This window comes from Pipistrellus hanaki (assembly GCF_964339955.1).
Source record: "Pipistrellus hanaki genome assembly, chromosome: 2".
Classification (NCBI taxonomy): Eukaryota; Metazoa; Chordata; class Mammalia; order Chiroptera; family Vespertilionidae; genus Pipistrellus; species Pipistrellus hanaki.
In genome coordinates, this window is record NC_140504.1 from 40,321,095 (window position 1) to 40,339,695 (window position 18,601).

At 42.1% G+C, this 18,601-nt stretch overlaps 1 protein-coding gene across 3 annotated transcripts in view; it reads right to left on the bottom strand.

Annotated features, from left to right (window-relative positions):
• Positions 1–18,128, bottom strand: part of IGF2BP2 (insulin like growth factor 2 mRNA binding protein 2) — a 137,128-nt gene extending 119,000 nt beyond the window's left edge. For 2 of the 3 annotated variants that reach the window (XM_084872539.1, XM_084872537.1), the window contains exons 1-2: positions 17,846–18,128; positions 16,183–16,243 (exon numbers count right to left, since the gene is read on the bottom strand). In XM_084872539.1, coding sequence (XP_084728665.1) covers positions 16,183–16,243; positions 17,846–18,023 — 239 coding nt within the window. In that variant the 5' untranslated portion in view covers positions 18,024–18,128. The remainder of the gene's footprint in view (positions 1–16,182; positions 16,244–17,845) is intronic. The other variant, XM_084872538.1, reaches the window with a different exon arrangement.
• Between the last annotated feature and the right edge of the window lie 473 nt (positions 18,129–18,601).

Consider the following 18,601-nt stretch of genomic DNA (forward strand, 5'->3'; position numbering starts at 1 on the left):
GTCCCCGGGGTCTGGCCCAGAACGGGGGTTCAGAGCAGTCAGGGGCCCAGCACAGTCGGAGTTTTATCTCCTTTCCGCTAGGGAACGCCCGCCAGGCACTCGGCCTCCCTCCTCTCCGGCTCCGTCCTCTTCGCGTGCGCCGCGTGTCTCTGTACCTTAGGCTTTTACAGCTCCTCCGTGCTTCCTTCTGGTTTTCTCCTTGCTTCTTGTTGTAGGATTTCCAGTCAGTCGACTTTCCTGTAGTTCTGGGTAATGTCCATTTTATATTTTAGTTGTATTTTATTAAAATTGTTGTGTGCGGCTGCGGCTAGTTGCCTACCCGAGCAGCCATCTTGGATTCTCTGTGTCTTTGCATTTTTAATAGGGGGAAATATTCACCTTGTCTTATATCAAAGTGACCGCTGCATTTGCCTGAGAAAGATGTTCTACAGTAAATAGCACATTTCTTAGAAAACCAGTGATTTTAAAGAAGAGTAAATATATTTTCCTCTTGAAGACCATGGCTAACCACAGTATGGCACAATTCTGGAGGAATCAGACCTCACCCAGTTACAAAAATAGCAAAAAGGACTCTTGTTGCTGGCAGAAAAGAGACAAGCATCTGTACTGATACAAGAACAACCTTCTAAAACTTTTTTATTAGGCATGAAAACCCCCAGCTCTTTCAGATAAGGCTGAAAGATAAAAACTTAACTGTGTTTTATAAAAAGGAGAGGCACTAAAATCATTCTTCAGGGGAAAAATAACAGAAAGAGGTGACAAAGAATAAGGGGGAAAAAAGGAAAAACTTAGGTTACACGCCAAACACGGGGCGCCATCTGAGGACTTGGCACAACGGGGCCTCGATCCCCTCACCTGTGAAGTGAGGACAGTGGTGTCTGCCTCCCTCGCCGTACAAGGTATTATGAAAATTAAATAGAGATTTTAAAAGGATTCAGTAACCCATAATTGTTATTATTGTTGTTTTGTAAGGAACACCAGTTTTGCTCCAAAGGGGCACATTATAAATACTAATATAAGGGAATTATTCTTTTCATTATAAGCCCCAAAACCAACCAAGCCTTTGATTGGCTGACTTTTCCTGACTCACTTAATTAAATACTAGATGGCTGGTGATGTTCCCCATCCTCTGGTAGTCAGCTTTTGACTAATCCCTTCCCACTGAATGTGTCTAAGGAACAAAATAAGGCGCAGTGACTATATGTAACTCAGTGACTCGGTGGCAAAAGGCAGTGTGGTGTCTCACTCACTGGGATTACTCATTCCGGATGCCCACAGTCATGTTGTGAGCAGACCTATGTAGAAGCCCAGGTGTGAGGGACTGAGACGCTAGCCAGAGAGAAACTGAGGCCTGCCAACAACCACACGCGTGAGCCTGGTATAATAGTAGATCTTCTGGACAAGCTGGGCCTTCAAATGACTGCGGTCCCAATGGGCAACTTAACTGCAATTTCATAAAAGGTGCTGAGCTACAAAAACCCAGCTAAGCTGCTGCCACAGTCCTGACCCGCAGGAAATGTGTAAAATAACCCTGGCCAGGTGGCTCAGCTGGCTGGAGCGTTGTCCCATGCACCAGAAGGTGGCAGGTTCCATTCCCTGTCAGGGCACATACCTGGATTTCGGGTTCTATCCCTGGTGATGGCATATGGGATCAATGTCCATCAATGTCTCTCTCTCTCCCATCAATCTTTCTTTCTTTCTCTATCTCTCTCAATTAACATTTAAGATCAGTTGCTCTTCCCTGGTTACAAATGATCGTATTCATTGGTAAATCCTATAATTTTTACACTTGCCTTGTTTTTAACAGTAACTTCCAATGGTCTCTCCTTAAACTGATCATATTTATTACGTAAAAACACACCTTGAGTGTGATTCTTGTCATCTACCTATTATCTTACAATAGGAGGATAGCTGATGTGTGTTTTTCAAGTAGTTTTTCTGCTGTAATGTATTTGGGTTACAGAGAGAAATAGCTACAGCGAAAATTATATTGTCATGTAATCCTACTGAATCTAATAATACTACTAAGATTATCCTACTGAATCTAATAATACTAAGATTAACCTACACTATATATATATATATATATATATATATATATATATATATATATATATATATAATTGACTTTTTACAGAGAGGAAGGAAGAGGGATAGAGAGTTAGAAACATCAATGAGAGAGAAATATCGATTCAGCTGCCTCCTGCACACTCCCTACTGGGGATGTGCCTGCAACCAAGGTACATGCCCTTGACTGGAACTGAACCTGGGACCCTTCAGTCCGCAGGACGACACTCTATCCACTGAGCCAAACTGGTTAGGGCGATTAATATACACTTAAAAAAAAAACCAACTGATTTATAAAACCTATTCTGATTCCACCAAATTTGAAGCTCTGTTTTCCCAACTCATTTTGCAGCCCTGTGCAGCTGCTCTTTGCAGCTCACCTCATGTTTTAAAGAGCCTTCATACCTAGTATGCCCATGAAGATTTTATTCCGCTTAGGCCAAAGATTTGGTCAAAACTTTGAAAAAAACCCAGTCACAAAAGAGCAAAATCTTTGAACTAGTATTCCCCTCACCCCTAACCCCATTATAAAACAAAGAAGAAAAAAAGAGGGAAATAGAAATTATTAATGATATGTTATTATGCCTTTAATTTTAATTCACCCAAAAATATTTAATGAGCAGTTATGTCTACTATTCAAGGCATTCAAGTCCAAATAATGGAGCTGGCTATTTCTGTAGAACTGAAATTTAGATCCTCACCAACGAGGGGAGCCCAGTGAAAACCTGATGCCTACACTCCTGGGTGAGTATTATGCCTGACCAGAGAAGACTTGCAGACATGCTTATAGCAGTTACTAAAGAGCTGTTTCATTCTGCGTGTAAATTACAGGACAAAGAGATACACTTTGAAAATGCTAATTTCAACTGTCAGAGTAGTTTTGTGGGGTTTTTTTTAGGGGGTTGTTGTTGTTTGTTTGTTTTTTTAAAGATCTCAAAGGCTACTGGCATTTTTCTTTCAGTTTGGCCTGGAGGAGCATTTACTGAACCCGGGGCCAAGAAGTGAAATCCATATGGCCTTCAATTTCCTTAGCTTACATACAAGGAAGTGCAACAGTAACCAAAACACTTTTCAAACTTATTTTTAAAAGCAGTTTTTCAGCACGGGGATTTTCCCACCAACTACATTCTATGCTTTTCAAACTACCTGCCTTCTATCAGATGTTGATTTACAGGCAGAACTCAAGTTCTTATTTTTTTTAAATGTTTGCTGGACACATGAGAATCACATTTTCTTAAGAGGTGGTTTAAAACAGACCTATACTAGTTGTTGGCCCGGTGTTAAAATGGAGAAGGTGTAGTTTAGGCTGATGTAGAAACATGCTTCTCCTCTTCTATGGAAACAGAGGCTTATTTTTTTGCTCGTGAACATAATTGTGAAACACTACACACACAAACATGTAAGACTGTTGCACATTCAGCGTATGTGCATTCCATATTCACAAAGGGACTTCAGATGGCTTAATGTAACAAAAACACAATAAAATCATCCCATAAAGATAAAACTATAGGGCCTTTGTATTTGGAAGAAAGTAATGATTCCAGAGAACTAGACTAAGGATGGTGGCTGCAACTGAGACCTAATTTTAATTTTGAGCTTCAACGCAGCTATTATTATTAGATAAGAGACATACTAGTTTATCCAGTTTATCAAGAGGACATTTCCCTCACTCACCGATAAGCCTTAAGCATAAGAATACTACACATAATGGAGAGTGTCTTCAACATCATTTTGTAGAAATATGCAGTTTCATATGGCAGAGGCAGCCAACTGGCAACTCATGGGCCAAATTCAACCCACAGCTATCCTCTTTGACCCTCACAGTGTCCCTCAAATGTTTTTAATTGTTGCCAATATTTAACATAAGAACTCCTTCTCTTAAAAAATCAGCCGAAACTGATTTGGCTCAGTGGATAGAGTGTCGGCCTGAGGACCAAAAGGTCCCAGGTTCAATTGCGGTCAAGGGCATGTACCTTGGTTGCAGGCACATCCCCAGTAGGGGGTGTGCAAGAGGCAGCTATTGATGATTCTCTCTCATCGATGTTTCTAACTTTCTATCCCTCTCTCTTCCTCTCTGTAAAAAATCAATAAAATATATTTAAAAAAAATAAATAAGTAAATAAAAATTTTAGAAAGAAAAAGAAAAATCAGATGTGGGTGCACTGACCCTACATTTCCACCAGCAACAGTCAGCTGGAGCTTACTACCGTGTTTCCCCAAAAATAAGACATCCTCCGAAAATAAGACCTACTTACAGGTTTCCTTCTGAGTGAAATATATGGCATCTCCCCGAAAATAAGGCCCCCCTAGGCTAAACATGAGAGATTTGGTCCACTGATTCTGAAAGAAATGGAGTCACAAGAAATTCACCAGGAAATTCAGGAATTGGATTGTTATGATGATGTTCCAGAGGATGATGACATGATTGTCATTGAATAAATGAGTAAATTCTTGATACTGTAGGATTCACGGTTTGTCTGGTTTATGTTGACAACTACCGTACTACCGTACCATATACAGCTAATAAATTTCCTTTTTTTTTCATTTAACAATAAATGTGTACTGTATTCTTCTCCATGGAAAAATAAGACATCCCCTGAAAATAAGACCTAGCGCATCTTTGGGAGCAAAAATTAATATAAGACACTATCTTATTTTCAGGGAAACAGGGTATCTATATAGTGGTCTCTTTTAAACAGTCTAATTACAAAACGTGGGTGCACAATATGAAATCACCAGTCTCCGAAGGCCAGTCTGCAGGAAGCTAGAGTGATGGAGTGAACAGGATTATGGAGCAAAGAGGGGAGCCGCACATTAGAACCACCCAGGAGGCTCTTTAAACAACACAGAAGCAGAAGTCCCAGGACTTTGGTGTGTATCAGAGAGCAATGGCTCACGTCCCTGCGGAGGTGCTGGCCTTCCATGATAACCAGATGACAATGTTTTGAAGATCACCCCTGTGAAACCCCAACACAGGTCCCGTGTCACCAGATCCCTCGGTCCTCAAAGGCAGTCGACTCCAATGGCTCTGCCAAAAGCTGGAGGACAGTCATTGGCCAAGGAGAGTTTCGGGGAAAGTCCCCGAGGGCAAGAGCTCTGGGCCGCTGACGGTAGAAAAACCTATAGATTTGGTCGTCCGGCATGCAGTTGGCAAATCAAATGTCTGTTGCGGAAGTGAAGGGGACAGGAGAGAGAAGGCCATTCCAAAGGGAGGGGATGGAGAAGTAGCAGAGGCAGGGTCTAAACCACATGTGTCAAACACAAGGCCCGCGGGCCAAATCCAGCCCGCCAGGCCTTGCAATGTGGCCCGCACCGCGCTGTCATCACTGCACTCCGCTGTCAGTTTATGACATTGTCAGTTTATGACTGTTCAGTAAACCATTCGGCCCGCGATTTAGGCTGGATTTTAGATTTTGGCCCCTTCTCTGATTGAGTTCGACACCCCTAGTCTAAACGGTCCTCAAGAAAGAGCTTTGGATCTGTCAACTGGCTGACCGAGGAATGGATTCAAGGCCTGGGAGTAATGCTTTCAAACTGCTTTTTAAAGCAGCAAACCTCAAATTCTAAATGAAACTTCAATATATAAAACAGCAATGAGTGCAGCAGACTTCTGATTGGAAGGTGGGTAAGAAGCCGAATTCCCTACGTACAGACATCTACTCTCTCTTCCCATGAATTTGCCACCTGCCCGAACTCCTCAGGCTCGGTGGAATGTGCTGTTAAGAGCACTGCCATGGGAAATAAAAGACAGAATTCTGGGCTGGAAATTTTTAAGGCAGATAGTAACACCTTGACCATAATTGTTATAGATGAACTAAAGCCATAAATCATTTTTCAGTATCAAAATTATTGTTTTGAAATCATTGCTGAATTGGACACCATTAATACAAAAATCAAGGAACCAAAGTGCTAACTCTTCCCTGGTAAGCCTCATAAAATGTATCAAGAATTATATGAGAATCAACCACCTGTTCCCAGTCTTCAATAACCCTTAAAACAACGTCCATGTCAAACTTACCTACTTTATAAACCTGTCCCTTTGGTCATTTAAAATAACTGACTTACCAGAACCTTTGTCACCTCAAACCTTTTGTGAAGAAAATAAATAAGTAAAATGTGAATTTAAAAAATATATATCTTAACTGAAAAATTGAAAGAATATTAATCACCTAGTAGTTTGTTCTTTTATTCCTTAAAAGGAAGACTAAGCCTTACATTTTTAAATATCTGAGCTTAAAGCTTGGTTTCTCAAGGTCTTCCATGTCATCTTTAAGGGCGACACAACGGAGAGTTTTAAAAAGCTCCGTTTGTGCATTCCCTGTCCATGATTTGAAGGCATCGCTATCAGTCTGAAGAGAAAGGAGGAAAGAGTACAGCTGGATACGGGAGACAGAGGCCAGCTCATTTATGCATCCACAATATTTTCTCTATCCCTCAATGATTAAAAAAAAAAAAAAGGATGTGTTTTCCCTTCACTTCATAGAGAATAAATACAAATTGCACTGCTGCAGAGGGTAGGGGGATGGGAGTGGGGAATCTTTCAGGCCTGGGAAAATCCTTCCCAGGTTTTCAACCCTCAAAAGCCTACAAGGACGTCTGGCCCCCACCACCATGGAGGAGCGCATGTCTGCTTCCCAGGCCGAGGAAGTGTACGCCACAGAACCCATACATTCCAACACATTGAGCAAGCACACACAAGCCTCCTGGCTTCCCCACACTCAGCCAGCGAGGGGGCACGGGGTGGAGGCAGGCCCCGCACCAGGCACCTTCTAGCCCGGCCCCACCATCCAAACACAAAGGGAAGGAGAATAACAGAGAGGGGAAGTGGCCCGTGTGAGGCCTCATAGAAAGAAAGGTAAAACCTTTTGTGGGGCAGGCCGGCCCGCACTCCTGGAGTGTTTAAACATCAAAGAAAAGAACAACGCGTGTGAGACTTCCAGTCCAGTCCTGTGCCACCACTGGAGTCACTCACTGTTTCCCATGCACCATCAGTGAGCTCCCCTCTTCCCCACGCGCTCCCCAGAGAGTGCCGAGCTACCTGACCACGCTCAGTCACCTATGCTTCCATGGCCCCCGGCCTCCTTCCCTCTCTCCTTTTTACCCTCTCTCCCTCTCTTTTTCCTTTCCCTTTCTCTTCCCCCCTTCTTCCTTTCCTCCTATCCTTCCTCCTTTCTTCTTTCTTCCTAACAACTGAAGAGGCTAAACTGCTTTTTTTTTTTTCATCCTCTACCTGTGACTCAAAGATACATAAACATTTTACTCCAAAACCTTATCCTTACAATAATGAGAAACACCTCCCCCCCCCACCCCCACCCCCACCCCCCCCCCCCCCCCCCCGCTCTCTCTCTCTCTCCAAATATCCATTGTTAAACCACAAAGATCAGGAGGGACTAAAGTAAAAGGGCTCCTTGATATACAAAAAACAAACAAACCTAAATAGCCTATCCTCAAACGAGCTTTTCAAATTATCTTCTATTTCATGAATTGATTTGAGGTTAACCTGTCCAGGATCAACACTCAATTACATACTTTTCACTTTGTTTTTTTGAAGAGCAGATATAACGTGGTAATAAGGATGTTTCTTCTGATAATAGTTTAAGCTCCATTAGAAGTTCTAGACTGAGAAAACCCATTATTTTAACCTCATAATAAATATCATAAAACCATGTTCTTATCAAATAAGCACCTCTATACGTAGAAGCAAAACTCTTGTATATCTCATTTCATTGGCACTATCACTGCATCTTAATTCCTATTTACTAAAAAAAGTCACAAATGCATTATAAGTTTAAGTTTTATATCCAAAAATACATATACTATATCTTTTCTGCTTCCTTTGCTATCACTGACATTTTCATGTCAAAAAGGTTTAAAATTGTCTAATGTTAATAAGATGAACCACTTTATAAAAGGTAATTTGCAAGACTCCCTTATTTTCCTTCTCCAAACCCTAGACATGTTAAAATACACAGATAAAAATGAAAGCATATCAAACTTCGTGCAACATTCTAGGTCCTGAACAAAATAGCTTGAGTTTTTTTATGTGGTGGCTTTTTGTGGGTTTTTCTTTTTTCAGAATTAAAAAATATACATATCTGGGCCAAAAGCACAAATGAGCACCGCGCTCCCCCCATACTGCATACATATATGTTTTTCGCACTTAATTTTGAGCCACCACAATATTTTTAAAACATCTTTTTAACTCTATATAATTACCAAAGCTTCTGCTGTAGGATACTTCAAGAAAGCCTCCTCAAGTTATGACTAACACTTTGAGTTTTCTTCCTCTTACACGACATTAAACATATACTAAACTTCAGAGTCATTTCCTCTGCATATCAGTAGCATCCATGTAAATTTTACCTCGTAATCTGAGTTAGGAAAAATATACAAAGTTACTCTATAACCTATGTACACATTAACAAGCTTTCCGCTTTATTGTTGGGGTGCTGCAGTTATATTCAAACGAGATGGACCTCGAGGGCAGCAGGGCCACTGCGTCTAGGAAGCAGGTGGTCAGGCAAAAGGAGGGGCTTTGGCGCCTGGAGCTTTGCGGTCCTACTGTAAGAGGGATAACATACAGATCTCTGCAGGCTGTGGTCAGGATGAAATAGGCAGAAGGCCTAGTCCAGTGCCCAGCATGTCAGTCACCTCTCTTCCTTTTCCCATCTTCTGAGTCAGGATTCCACAGAACATGTGATACCCACCCTGAACTGTACGAACTTAAAAGAATGAAACACCTGGGGAGTTGGAAATAATCTTTTTTCACCTATTTTTTTTCCCTTGGTAATTCCTTCCTCCCTCCCCCAACCACTATCATCTATAGGAGCGTACACAAAAGTTAAAGGAGATGAGGATAAAAAGCTTACAACTGTGGAAAAAATGGACCGTACTGCACATGCTTAGTTTCTTGATTATGTGTCTGAGTGATTATATCGTTAATGAAGAACTCTGAGAAAACTTTATGGATGCTATCCTGTTAATGCTCATTCCATCCCCATGGGAGAGGTCAAAGGCTACATTTGGCACGGAGAATGAAGCAGCGAGGGGAGAGTGCAGTAGAGAGGGGGGAGTGAAGCAGAGAGGTAACAAATCGGACAAGACCTGGCAGCACGAGGAAAGCACACCGAAGCACAGATCTGCCCTCCAGCCATGTTTTGGCTGAAACCTGTGAAGAGCCCATCCTACACTTTCATTTACCAGGGCTACTACCTGTGTGATCTGTATGGCTCCGGTGCTGAAAGATATCTTTCTTGGCAACGTACTATTTCATAACACAAAGGAGGCAACCCTGAAAAAAGCAATGGGAAAACAAAGCCCAACCTGCTGAGTTAGGCATCCCTCCACTTCTGTCTAAGGGCAGCATGACGATGGGAGGAGGTAACACTGCTGGTAATTTTTAAATTATCTCTGTTTCCAATTATTTTTCTCTAAAAAACTGTCACAAAGTACAGATCATGCAGACTGATGGAAGAATAAGACTGTGGCAATGGGTCATTCACAAACAAACCTATTTTCATCTATTTGCATAACGCTTGAATGGTACCCTTTGAATCTCACAACACTTTTCAGGTGACTTCTTTAATATAGAATACTGTACATATTGTAAATGAAGCACTCTGGACTGAAGCTCAGAAGATCTGAGTTCTAGCTCTAATGGCCATGAGGCTTTAGGGCAAGTTATTCAATTTCTCTGAGACTTTTTTACAGTTTCCTCATCTGTGGGGAAAAAAAGGGGGTGGGGGGATATTGTCCGATATTCTTCATTTGAAATGAATGAAATAATGCATGAAAGAGGCTGTGACATCATCAGCACTATATAAATATAAGATACAGCAGGTGCTTAAAAATACTTCTATCTCCCTGAGATAAGGCTACTTTTTACCCATCAGCACATGGACTCATGAAACAACCTTTCTGGTCACATTTAAAACAAGTATTAAAACCTCAAACTTCCCCTAAGGCAAACTGTCACCCATTTGTACACATTATTTATATGCTAATAAGGAAAACTGAAAATACCATTCTTATTGCAGTGATCCCATAACGTATTTTCTTGATCATTAGCTACAACATTTCTTATAATCTAGATAAGTATCAGAAAGTCTAAAACCTGTGTCAGCACTCTTAATTTTCATTTATTGGACTCATTAAAATACCTATTTTATGAAATGTTCTTGGTAGTGAACAGAATGAGAACATTTTAGATATTTGCATATTTTAAGAAATAACATGTACAACAGATAACCCGGAAATCCAGGAATAAGCAATAAAATGTATCTCAAAACTGTAAGCCTATCATTTAGAGAGACCCAGAGGCTTGGAGAGGAGACATATTATCTATTAAATGATGGACATATGCTGAGCTTTTGGACCTCATTGTCTGCTAGTAATGCAACAGCATTCATTTTCTCTGGTCTACTTACTCTACACCTCACTCTGTCATTAGACTCAGCCAAACCAGAGAGACAGTTATTATAGTTCCCATCCTCTTTGCGAGCCAAATCAACAGTATCTGAATTTTTTTTTCCAGAAGAAAATAATTTTTCTTCACTATTTTATGGAAAGACCAGACTAAAGTCCATCATCAACACAGGAAAAGTAAAACCTTAAAAATAATGCTTTGAGCACTCTGCAATTTTGCTTCCCAAAATAGAACCCATACAGTCCATGCCACCAAATGAAAATTACAAGTTTGTAAGCATGAATTCAAATTATAAAGTTAAAGATTTTTTTAAAAAAATTAATGGTGATAATCAGAGGAAACAATGTTAACTGGTAGGTGTTTCTTGTCTATTTGTTATTATGTTTCCTTCAATGAAAGTGCTTTGAATGACTACCCAAACTAACCTGAACCTAAGTTTAAGTATAAAAAGAATTAAACTCTGACTAATAAATTTGGACATGTTTTATTAAACAGATTTGTCTCATCCTTCAAGTTCAGAAGTTAATCATAACTTTTGAGAGATTATGTTTTTATGTTAAGTTTTAGAAAATTGGTTTAGCCAAGCTTTACCACTTTCTTTAACAACATCGAAGACACTTTGGTGATATTCAAATAGAATTTTAAAAAGTATTACTTTGAACTATATAATTTAACATCCTCCAAAGAAACTAGTTTAATCCTATGCTTCTTCTAATGAAATTGATTTTCTCACAGTACATTTGTTTTGCAAAATAATGTACTGCCTTGCCCAGTATAGAATTTCTAAAGGAATCTGCATATGCAAATCCTGAATTTCCTAACACTTAAAAATGGCTTACAGATCATCAAAGCCTTCACAGTCACTTGTTAACTGTATTAGTGAGAGGGGACTTCCAAGCAAAAAGGAAGGAGAGTAAGTTTTGTGTTGGAAATGCTCACTAGAAGAAGCCACTAAGGTGCCAGTGCCCAGGCTTCGACATGGTTAACCTCCTCCAGGGCAAATGAATTTGGAGTTATGCATCACTCAGGCAAGTATCATTGGATTTGATTTCCTTTGTCACAAGGTTCAAACATCTATTGATTTTCATTTGCCTTTTCATAACTGAAATCCAGAGTAATTGTTGCTCAATTAAAGATTTCCTTCTTTCTTCCCTCTAGATACCATCTGTTTGAAACTACTGTCCCCAACAAACACACACACACACACACACACACACACACACACACCCATGTGCACACACCCCACTGAATCACAGAGATGACACATGTAAGTTTAAATAATATCCTCTAACAACTCTGACCAATTGCTCATCTACTTTTGAGGATTTCATTAGCAGGCTTGGAAGAGTGATTCAGCAGTCGACAGCAAATATTTATAAAGTTGAAAATATCAAACATGCATAAATAGTTCCTGTAGAAATCTGACTTCCATAGTTTTGACTTTTAATAAATGTACCCAAGTTACTTCCTTTTTACACACACATCAACATTATTTACATCCCCCAGTTTAAAAGTCAGAGCTACCTCCATAAAATCAAAACAATAGTGAAATGTAAACTTTAACCTGCCATTAGTTATAACTTTTCTAATGTCCTTTACAATACTTTTCTTCTTGAAAAATATATTGTACTTTATATATTTATGTATGAAAGGTGTCATACAACTATTACTAATCTTTCATCTTCTCTATATAAGTGATAATCTCAAGTTAACAAAAAAAAAAACTCTGAGAGCATAATTTACTGTTCATCTTATACTAATTAAGGCATAATTACAAAAACATTTATTATTTTTTGAAAATACAATTTGGCAAATGTATTACATGCCAGCCAATCAACTTTTAGAATTAATATTTAGGTTTTTGGCCATTTAATACTTTTATAAGTTACTATAAGACAAGTTAAAATTGATGTGAATTTGGAAAATTGAAAAATCAAGCAGAATATAAAATCTATTTTGATTTATAGATTTCAGGGTTGTTTTTTTTAGTATTTAACTAAATATAAAAACATCAAATGACCAGTCATTTAAAAACATAAAGTAGAATTCTTAACCTATGTTATTACATAAATTATCAAGTAATTTTTTTCTTTATTGCTTTCATTTTAATTTTAATAAATTATCTTCTAAAGGTCACAAAAATGTGTGATTCTCTATGACATTACCTAGAATCACATAAAAAAAATTATTAGTCTTTTTTAAAATGGGAAACTAAACATTCAACTTAAAGTCAAATCAAAAGTAACCCGACAGTTTAATATAAAATTTTACCTTAATATATAGTATATCCAAATATGGAACCTATGTAATTAAATCCAGGCATTCATTTCCAATTCAACAAATTCTTGATAGAAGAAACTACCATGTGATTTTAACCTCTTAAAATCTTTTCTGTTGCTACAGAATTAAAAATTGATGTAGTAAAAGCCTTTGTTGTGGGGAGGGCTAGAGGTTGGCTGTTTTTTTTCTTTTTGGTATTTAATTCAACTATACACAATGTAGTACATACAAGCAAAATACAATTGAGATACTGTTTTCTTTAACATTCCTATAGGAGACCAAATTCATTTGCATTGGAGAGAACACAATTACTGATTTTAAGTCATGAAAGACAAATTCATAGCTTTTTCCTACACTACCTCATAGTATTCACACCATCTCAGTGAAAGCATGTCTAGCATCAATTAGTTATTTCCTAGAAGTGGGCAGAAATTACATTTTTCAAAATTTTGTTTCTTACAGAATCATTCAACTTCAGTTACAAAGCACATTCAAGTTAGCATATGTCTTAGTTCAAAACAATTTATACAGTGTGTATACACACACACACACACACACACACACACACACAACTAAACACTCATGACATCAAAAATGAAATTTCTATCAAGGAAACTTCCACAGCTTTTAACAAAACTTTAAAGCCCTTACCAGTTTGTTCATCATTGAGAAATCTTTGTTTCAGATATACTACCAAGAAATATGAATAGAGAAAAAAAGATTAAAAGATTTTTATTCAACAGAGCCTGAACTCAACTTAGAAAGAGAAATAGTTTGTATATGGTTCACATTACAATAATTTGAATCTAATAAGAATGAAATACATGTGACAAAAAGAAAGAAAAGTTTTCTATTTCTGAGTGACCTTAGAAAATAATGGTATCTAGTCTGTCTAATGTAACAGCGCCTATAGACTGATATACCAAAGACCCAATTGGTAAGCAAATGGCATGCCAATAATTGCATCACTTAAGATAAAAACATCTCCTCCTAATGGCTTTAAAAAAATCTATTCATAATGTATATATTAAAACTGATTCTTGAGAACACAAAGAAATCAGAACAATATAAAGAGAATGAGCACTCAATTGGTGAGTGATTATTTAAGTAAGCAAGCCATCAAAATGAATTGTTTTCCTCATATTTTCACTTCAACTCACACAAAAAACACATATAGAACTGACTTAACGCTGACAAATTTACTCCTAATGTGTTAATTTTCATAGAAATGCAACAAAAGAACACTAACATAGTCACCATATAATATAAAAGCTTTGGTTTCAAATGTCACACAGTACCCTGCTTTTTGAAAGCCACCACCGTGGTAGTGTCCTGTACATGAGAACACACAACTGCTCCATCCCAGGAGTCTGAGCTCAGTGCATACCACTCATTAGCTATCTCTCCCTTAGCCTGCAGTACAAGTAACTAATTTCTGCATTTTAAACTAATAAAGGGGGGAAGGGGGAGATTAAAACCATCCAATCAGCAATGATGTAACCCTCTACAGCAGCAGCTTATGCATACATTTGGTATGTCAGACATCTTCAGAGTAGTGAATCATACACAGCACATTTCAATCTGCCCCCTAGGTATTTCATATCGCCCACATGTTCAAAGAAACCATGCACTAATAGGGCTGTACAAGCCCTAGATTGCTCTTTATTTAACTAATACTAAAAACCTGGGATATGCTCTTAATTCTGAACTCTTATATAAACACCACAAAATTGTTTTAAGTAACACTCGATCTACCAGCAAATTATCTCTGCCTTTTGAACAACAACAACAACAACAAAAATAGTATGTTTGTGAGAAGTTTTAGGAGATACTAATAACTTTAGATAAACTGGTTTTCACTTATATTGCAACATGAAATGAGACACCAACTCACCAAAGTTAAAATAGCACTGAGTTTTACAAATTACAACATAAAAAAAGTACTCCAAACAGCTTTATTGCCAATACAATTAGGCATTTGTAGAAACATAGCCAATTAAATACTTTAGGTGATTCTTTCAAACTTTGTTCAATATATTCAAATTTTCAACTGTTGTAAGATTAGTAATTTAAACTTACAACAAATAATGTATCAGAAAGCTACTACTTGGATTTCTGAAGCAAAAAATAAATTAAAGAAAAGTATACAAATTTAGAATACATCTTTTCCTAGAGAACTAGCTTAATATTACACACAAAACTGCAAATCACGACTTTTACCTCTTTTTTAAAAAAGTATTAAGTAGTTTTCTGATATGCCACAGAATCGTTTGCAAACAAAAGATATTCTTGTTGCTTATTTAAGATAAAACATATCTGTAAACGTGCACACAATTTTTTAAATTTCTTTAACAAAATATCTAAGCATTCATTAAATTTGGATAGTTTGTTTTAAAATCTATTCAATCCTGGCAAAAATCAAGTAAATGGTTACATTATTGAGAATCAGAGATTTTAAAGATAGTAAATCAAAGACTTAGATTCTCTCCAATTCAGCTACTTAATGACTAACGGTGGAAAAATGTTATGTGAATGGGATACAAACTAAGTTACAACACATTGGAGGGGGGAAAAATCTAGAATAATAAAGGGTCCAAATTTAAAGTCCACAATGAACTTTAAAACAAAGATGTTGTTCATTCTCTCCTCATGGACAGACATTTCTCATGTAAGCAAATCACAGGAGAATTCCAACCTCCACAAACCTTTTTACTCCTTCATTAACAACAGTGCACTTAAATATAACTATAGATTTCATAGTGATAGTTGGGCTAGCCTCAAACATATCTTAAAAGCAACAGCAACAACCAAGCGCTCAGAAGCAATATTCAGCAGTCATTACAGTGACTACAAAAGTCTGGCTTTTAACTGCTATCCAATCCAAACATCCCACTTCTTTAGAGTACTCTGCAAAATATTGACCCCTTACTGAATTATTTTATTATTCAACATTAAGCTATCTAAAAAAAAGAAAACTAATTAATTGCTAAGTTTGGTTAAGCAATTTAGCTGACACAGTCAATGTTTACTCTTAACATCTCACAGGAAGTCTTGACAAGCATTTGTTGCCATTGTGCTGGGGTGGGAGGCAAGTTTTGACAAACAAGTTCAACAGTCCCTTCAAAATTTAACACAGATAGAGCTCGATACACATACATACACATACACACACACACACACACACACACACACACACACACACACAACTCCCAATAAGGCACCAGATATTTTCCAAGACCAGTAAACACCTTATATAATGAAAGTAAATAACGTAACTTTCTAAACTATGTTATAACCAATACCAATGCCTTTTTACAAAATCACAAAAGCACATTTTAAAAAAACGGAGTGCATTTTTTCTTTTACTTATACGTTAAGCCCAATCACAAAATAAGCAAAAATGTATTTACCTGAGCTTTTTAGAGACTGAGTAATCAACTTCCATGATTTTCCCATGCAACTCCACTTTACCTTTAAAACAGAAATTAAAGCACTCAGAACCTTCCTTGCAGGAAACCGGCGGGGGTCTAGGAGGAGCACGCACAGAGCCCCACGCCCGCTCCGGGCTCCGCCTTCGGGCGCCCTCAATGGGTCTCCTACCGGCTCCAGCTGGGCAAACTTGGTTCCCAGTGGGGGAAGAAAAGATGGGCGCCCCGGCTCTGGGGGGACGAAATGGGGCGGGTGTGAGCCAGAATCCCACCCCAGGTAGAGCTGTGGGTGGCATTACCGGAAAAACAAATTTAATAAAGAGCGGCGCCAATTTGAAAGGATGAGCTCATTTGAAACTCAAGCTGCAGGGCTCGCGCGGCCGCGTTTCCCTCGGGCCCCCCACCTCTCCATTACGCTCCCAGGGGTCCCCAAGCCTCCGCAGCGCTCCACTCCCAGCCAAGCGCTCCTCTGGGCACCCCCCCCCCCCCATAAGACGCGCAGGAGCCCCCCGGGGTCCACTCTCCTGCAAGAAGAGGCGAGTCCCCGCGGGCTTCTGGGTGTCACCTTGGCCTCGCCGCCGCCCCGCCCCCACCCCGCGCGCCGGTGGGGAAAGGGCTCGGGCCCGGCCCGGGGTCCTGGGGCGCAGGCTGGGGGTCGGGGGGCGAGCGCAGCCCCGGGCGGCGCGGGTGCGAGAGGGAGAGTCGGGGAGTGCGCGCGCGCGCGGGCGTGTGAGCCGCTCTCCGTCTCCCGTCTGGGCTCCGGCGCGCGCGCGGGGCCCCCCGGTCTCCTCTTTCCCGGTTCTCAGCCCGGGCCCCCACCGAGTTGAGACAGGGCACCTCGTAAAAAGGTGCTTCTGGCCGAGCGGGAGGCGGGGGGGCAGGCGGCGGGAAGCCCCCCGCCTCGAGCTCTTCTCAATAAAATCGGACAAAAAATTCAGAGAAAAATAGGAGCGCTTGGAGGGGGACGAGCGAGAGGCAACGGAGGTTCGGGGAGAGGAGCGGAGAGAGAGGTGCCGTCGTTCTCAGGAGCTGGGGCCGAGGGCGCCTCCAAACTTCAGAGAGAGGGCCATCGGGACGGCGCCGAGGGGGTGCCCAAAGTGGGGGGCCGCGGGGCGAGGTGGGGAGAAGGGGGGGTGACTCAAAGGGGAGCGCGCGGCTCCGGGACGCCCGAAGGCACAAGGTCCTGGGCACGAGGCACGGGGAAGGGGGGATAAGGTCCGATCGAGCCGAGGAGATGCAGGATTTTTGGGGGGGTCCCTGACCAAAGGGGTGGACGAGGAGGTCGGTGAAGTGGGGGGACGGGACGGGGACTCTCTAAGGATGGGGGTGGGGAAACTCTGAAGAGCAAAGCTCGGAGAGCCGGGGGAACGAGAGGTGCCCTCCAGGGAGCGAGCGAGCATCGGGGACCCCCGGAGCCGCACAGGGGTCGCCCGTGGGCTGCTGCTGGGGGGGGCAAAGAGTGAGTCCGAGCTGCGGGGGAGGGGAGCGGCGGTCCGAACTGAGGGTCCGGTGCGGGGACGTGAGCGCGCGGGCACCGGAGCCCCCGCCGGGCGCCGCCCGCCCGCCGGGCTCGGCCTCTCGGGGCGCCGTCCGGGCTGGAGCCGGGAGCGGCAGGGGGAGGGGGGACCCAGCGCCCGGTGCTCACCCGAGAGGGTCTCGATGGCGCGGATGGCCCAGTTCTGGTCCGGGTAGTCCACGAAGGCGTAGCCGGACTTGAGCAGGACCTGTCCCGCCAGAGGCAGCTTCCTGTCCCCGAAGAGCTGCCGGAGGTCGTCGGCGGTGACGGCGGGGCTCAGGTTCCCGATGTAAAGCTTGTTCATCATCCGCGTCTTCCCCCGAGAGCCCGCCCGCCCGCGGCTCCCCCGGCCCGGTACCCGGCGCTCCTCGCCTCCTCCTCCTCCGCTACCCTCGGCTCTTCTCCTCCTCCTCCTCCTCCACCACCACCTCCCCCCTCCCCGCCCTCCGCCCGCCACCCACCCCCACCCTCAGCCTGGCTCCCCCCACCGCGCCGCCCGGCCCGCCCGGGGGCAGAGGCAGAGGCTGAGGCGGAGGCGGGGACTCGCGCGGCGGCTCCCTCCTCGGGGCAGAGTCCCGGGCCGGGCGGGCGGCGGCGGCGCGCGGACAAAGCGCTCTCTCTGCCTCCCTCTCTCTCCCTCTCGAGGCGGCGGTGGGAGGAGGAGCGGCGGGCGGCGGCGGCGGCAGCGCACCCCGCGAGTGTCTGTGAGAGAGTTTGTCCCGCCGTGTGCGCCGCCGAGAGTGAGCGAGCGAGCGAGAGAGAGAGCGCGCGCCCCCTCCCCGCCCGCCCGGCGCCGTGCGCCCCTGGCCTCGCGCTCCGAGCGCTCCGCGCGCCTCCCCGGCTCTCGCCCCGCGCGCGGCGGGCGGAAGCGGGGCTCCCGGGCGC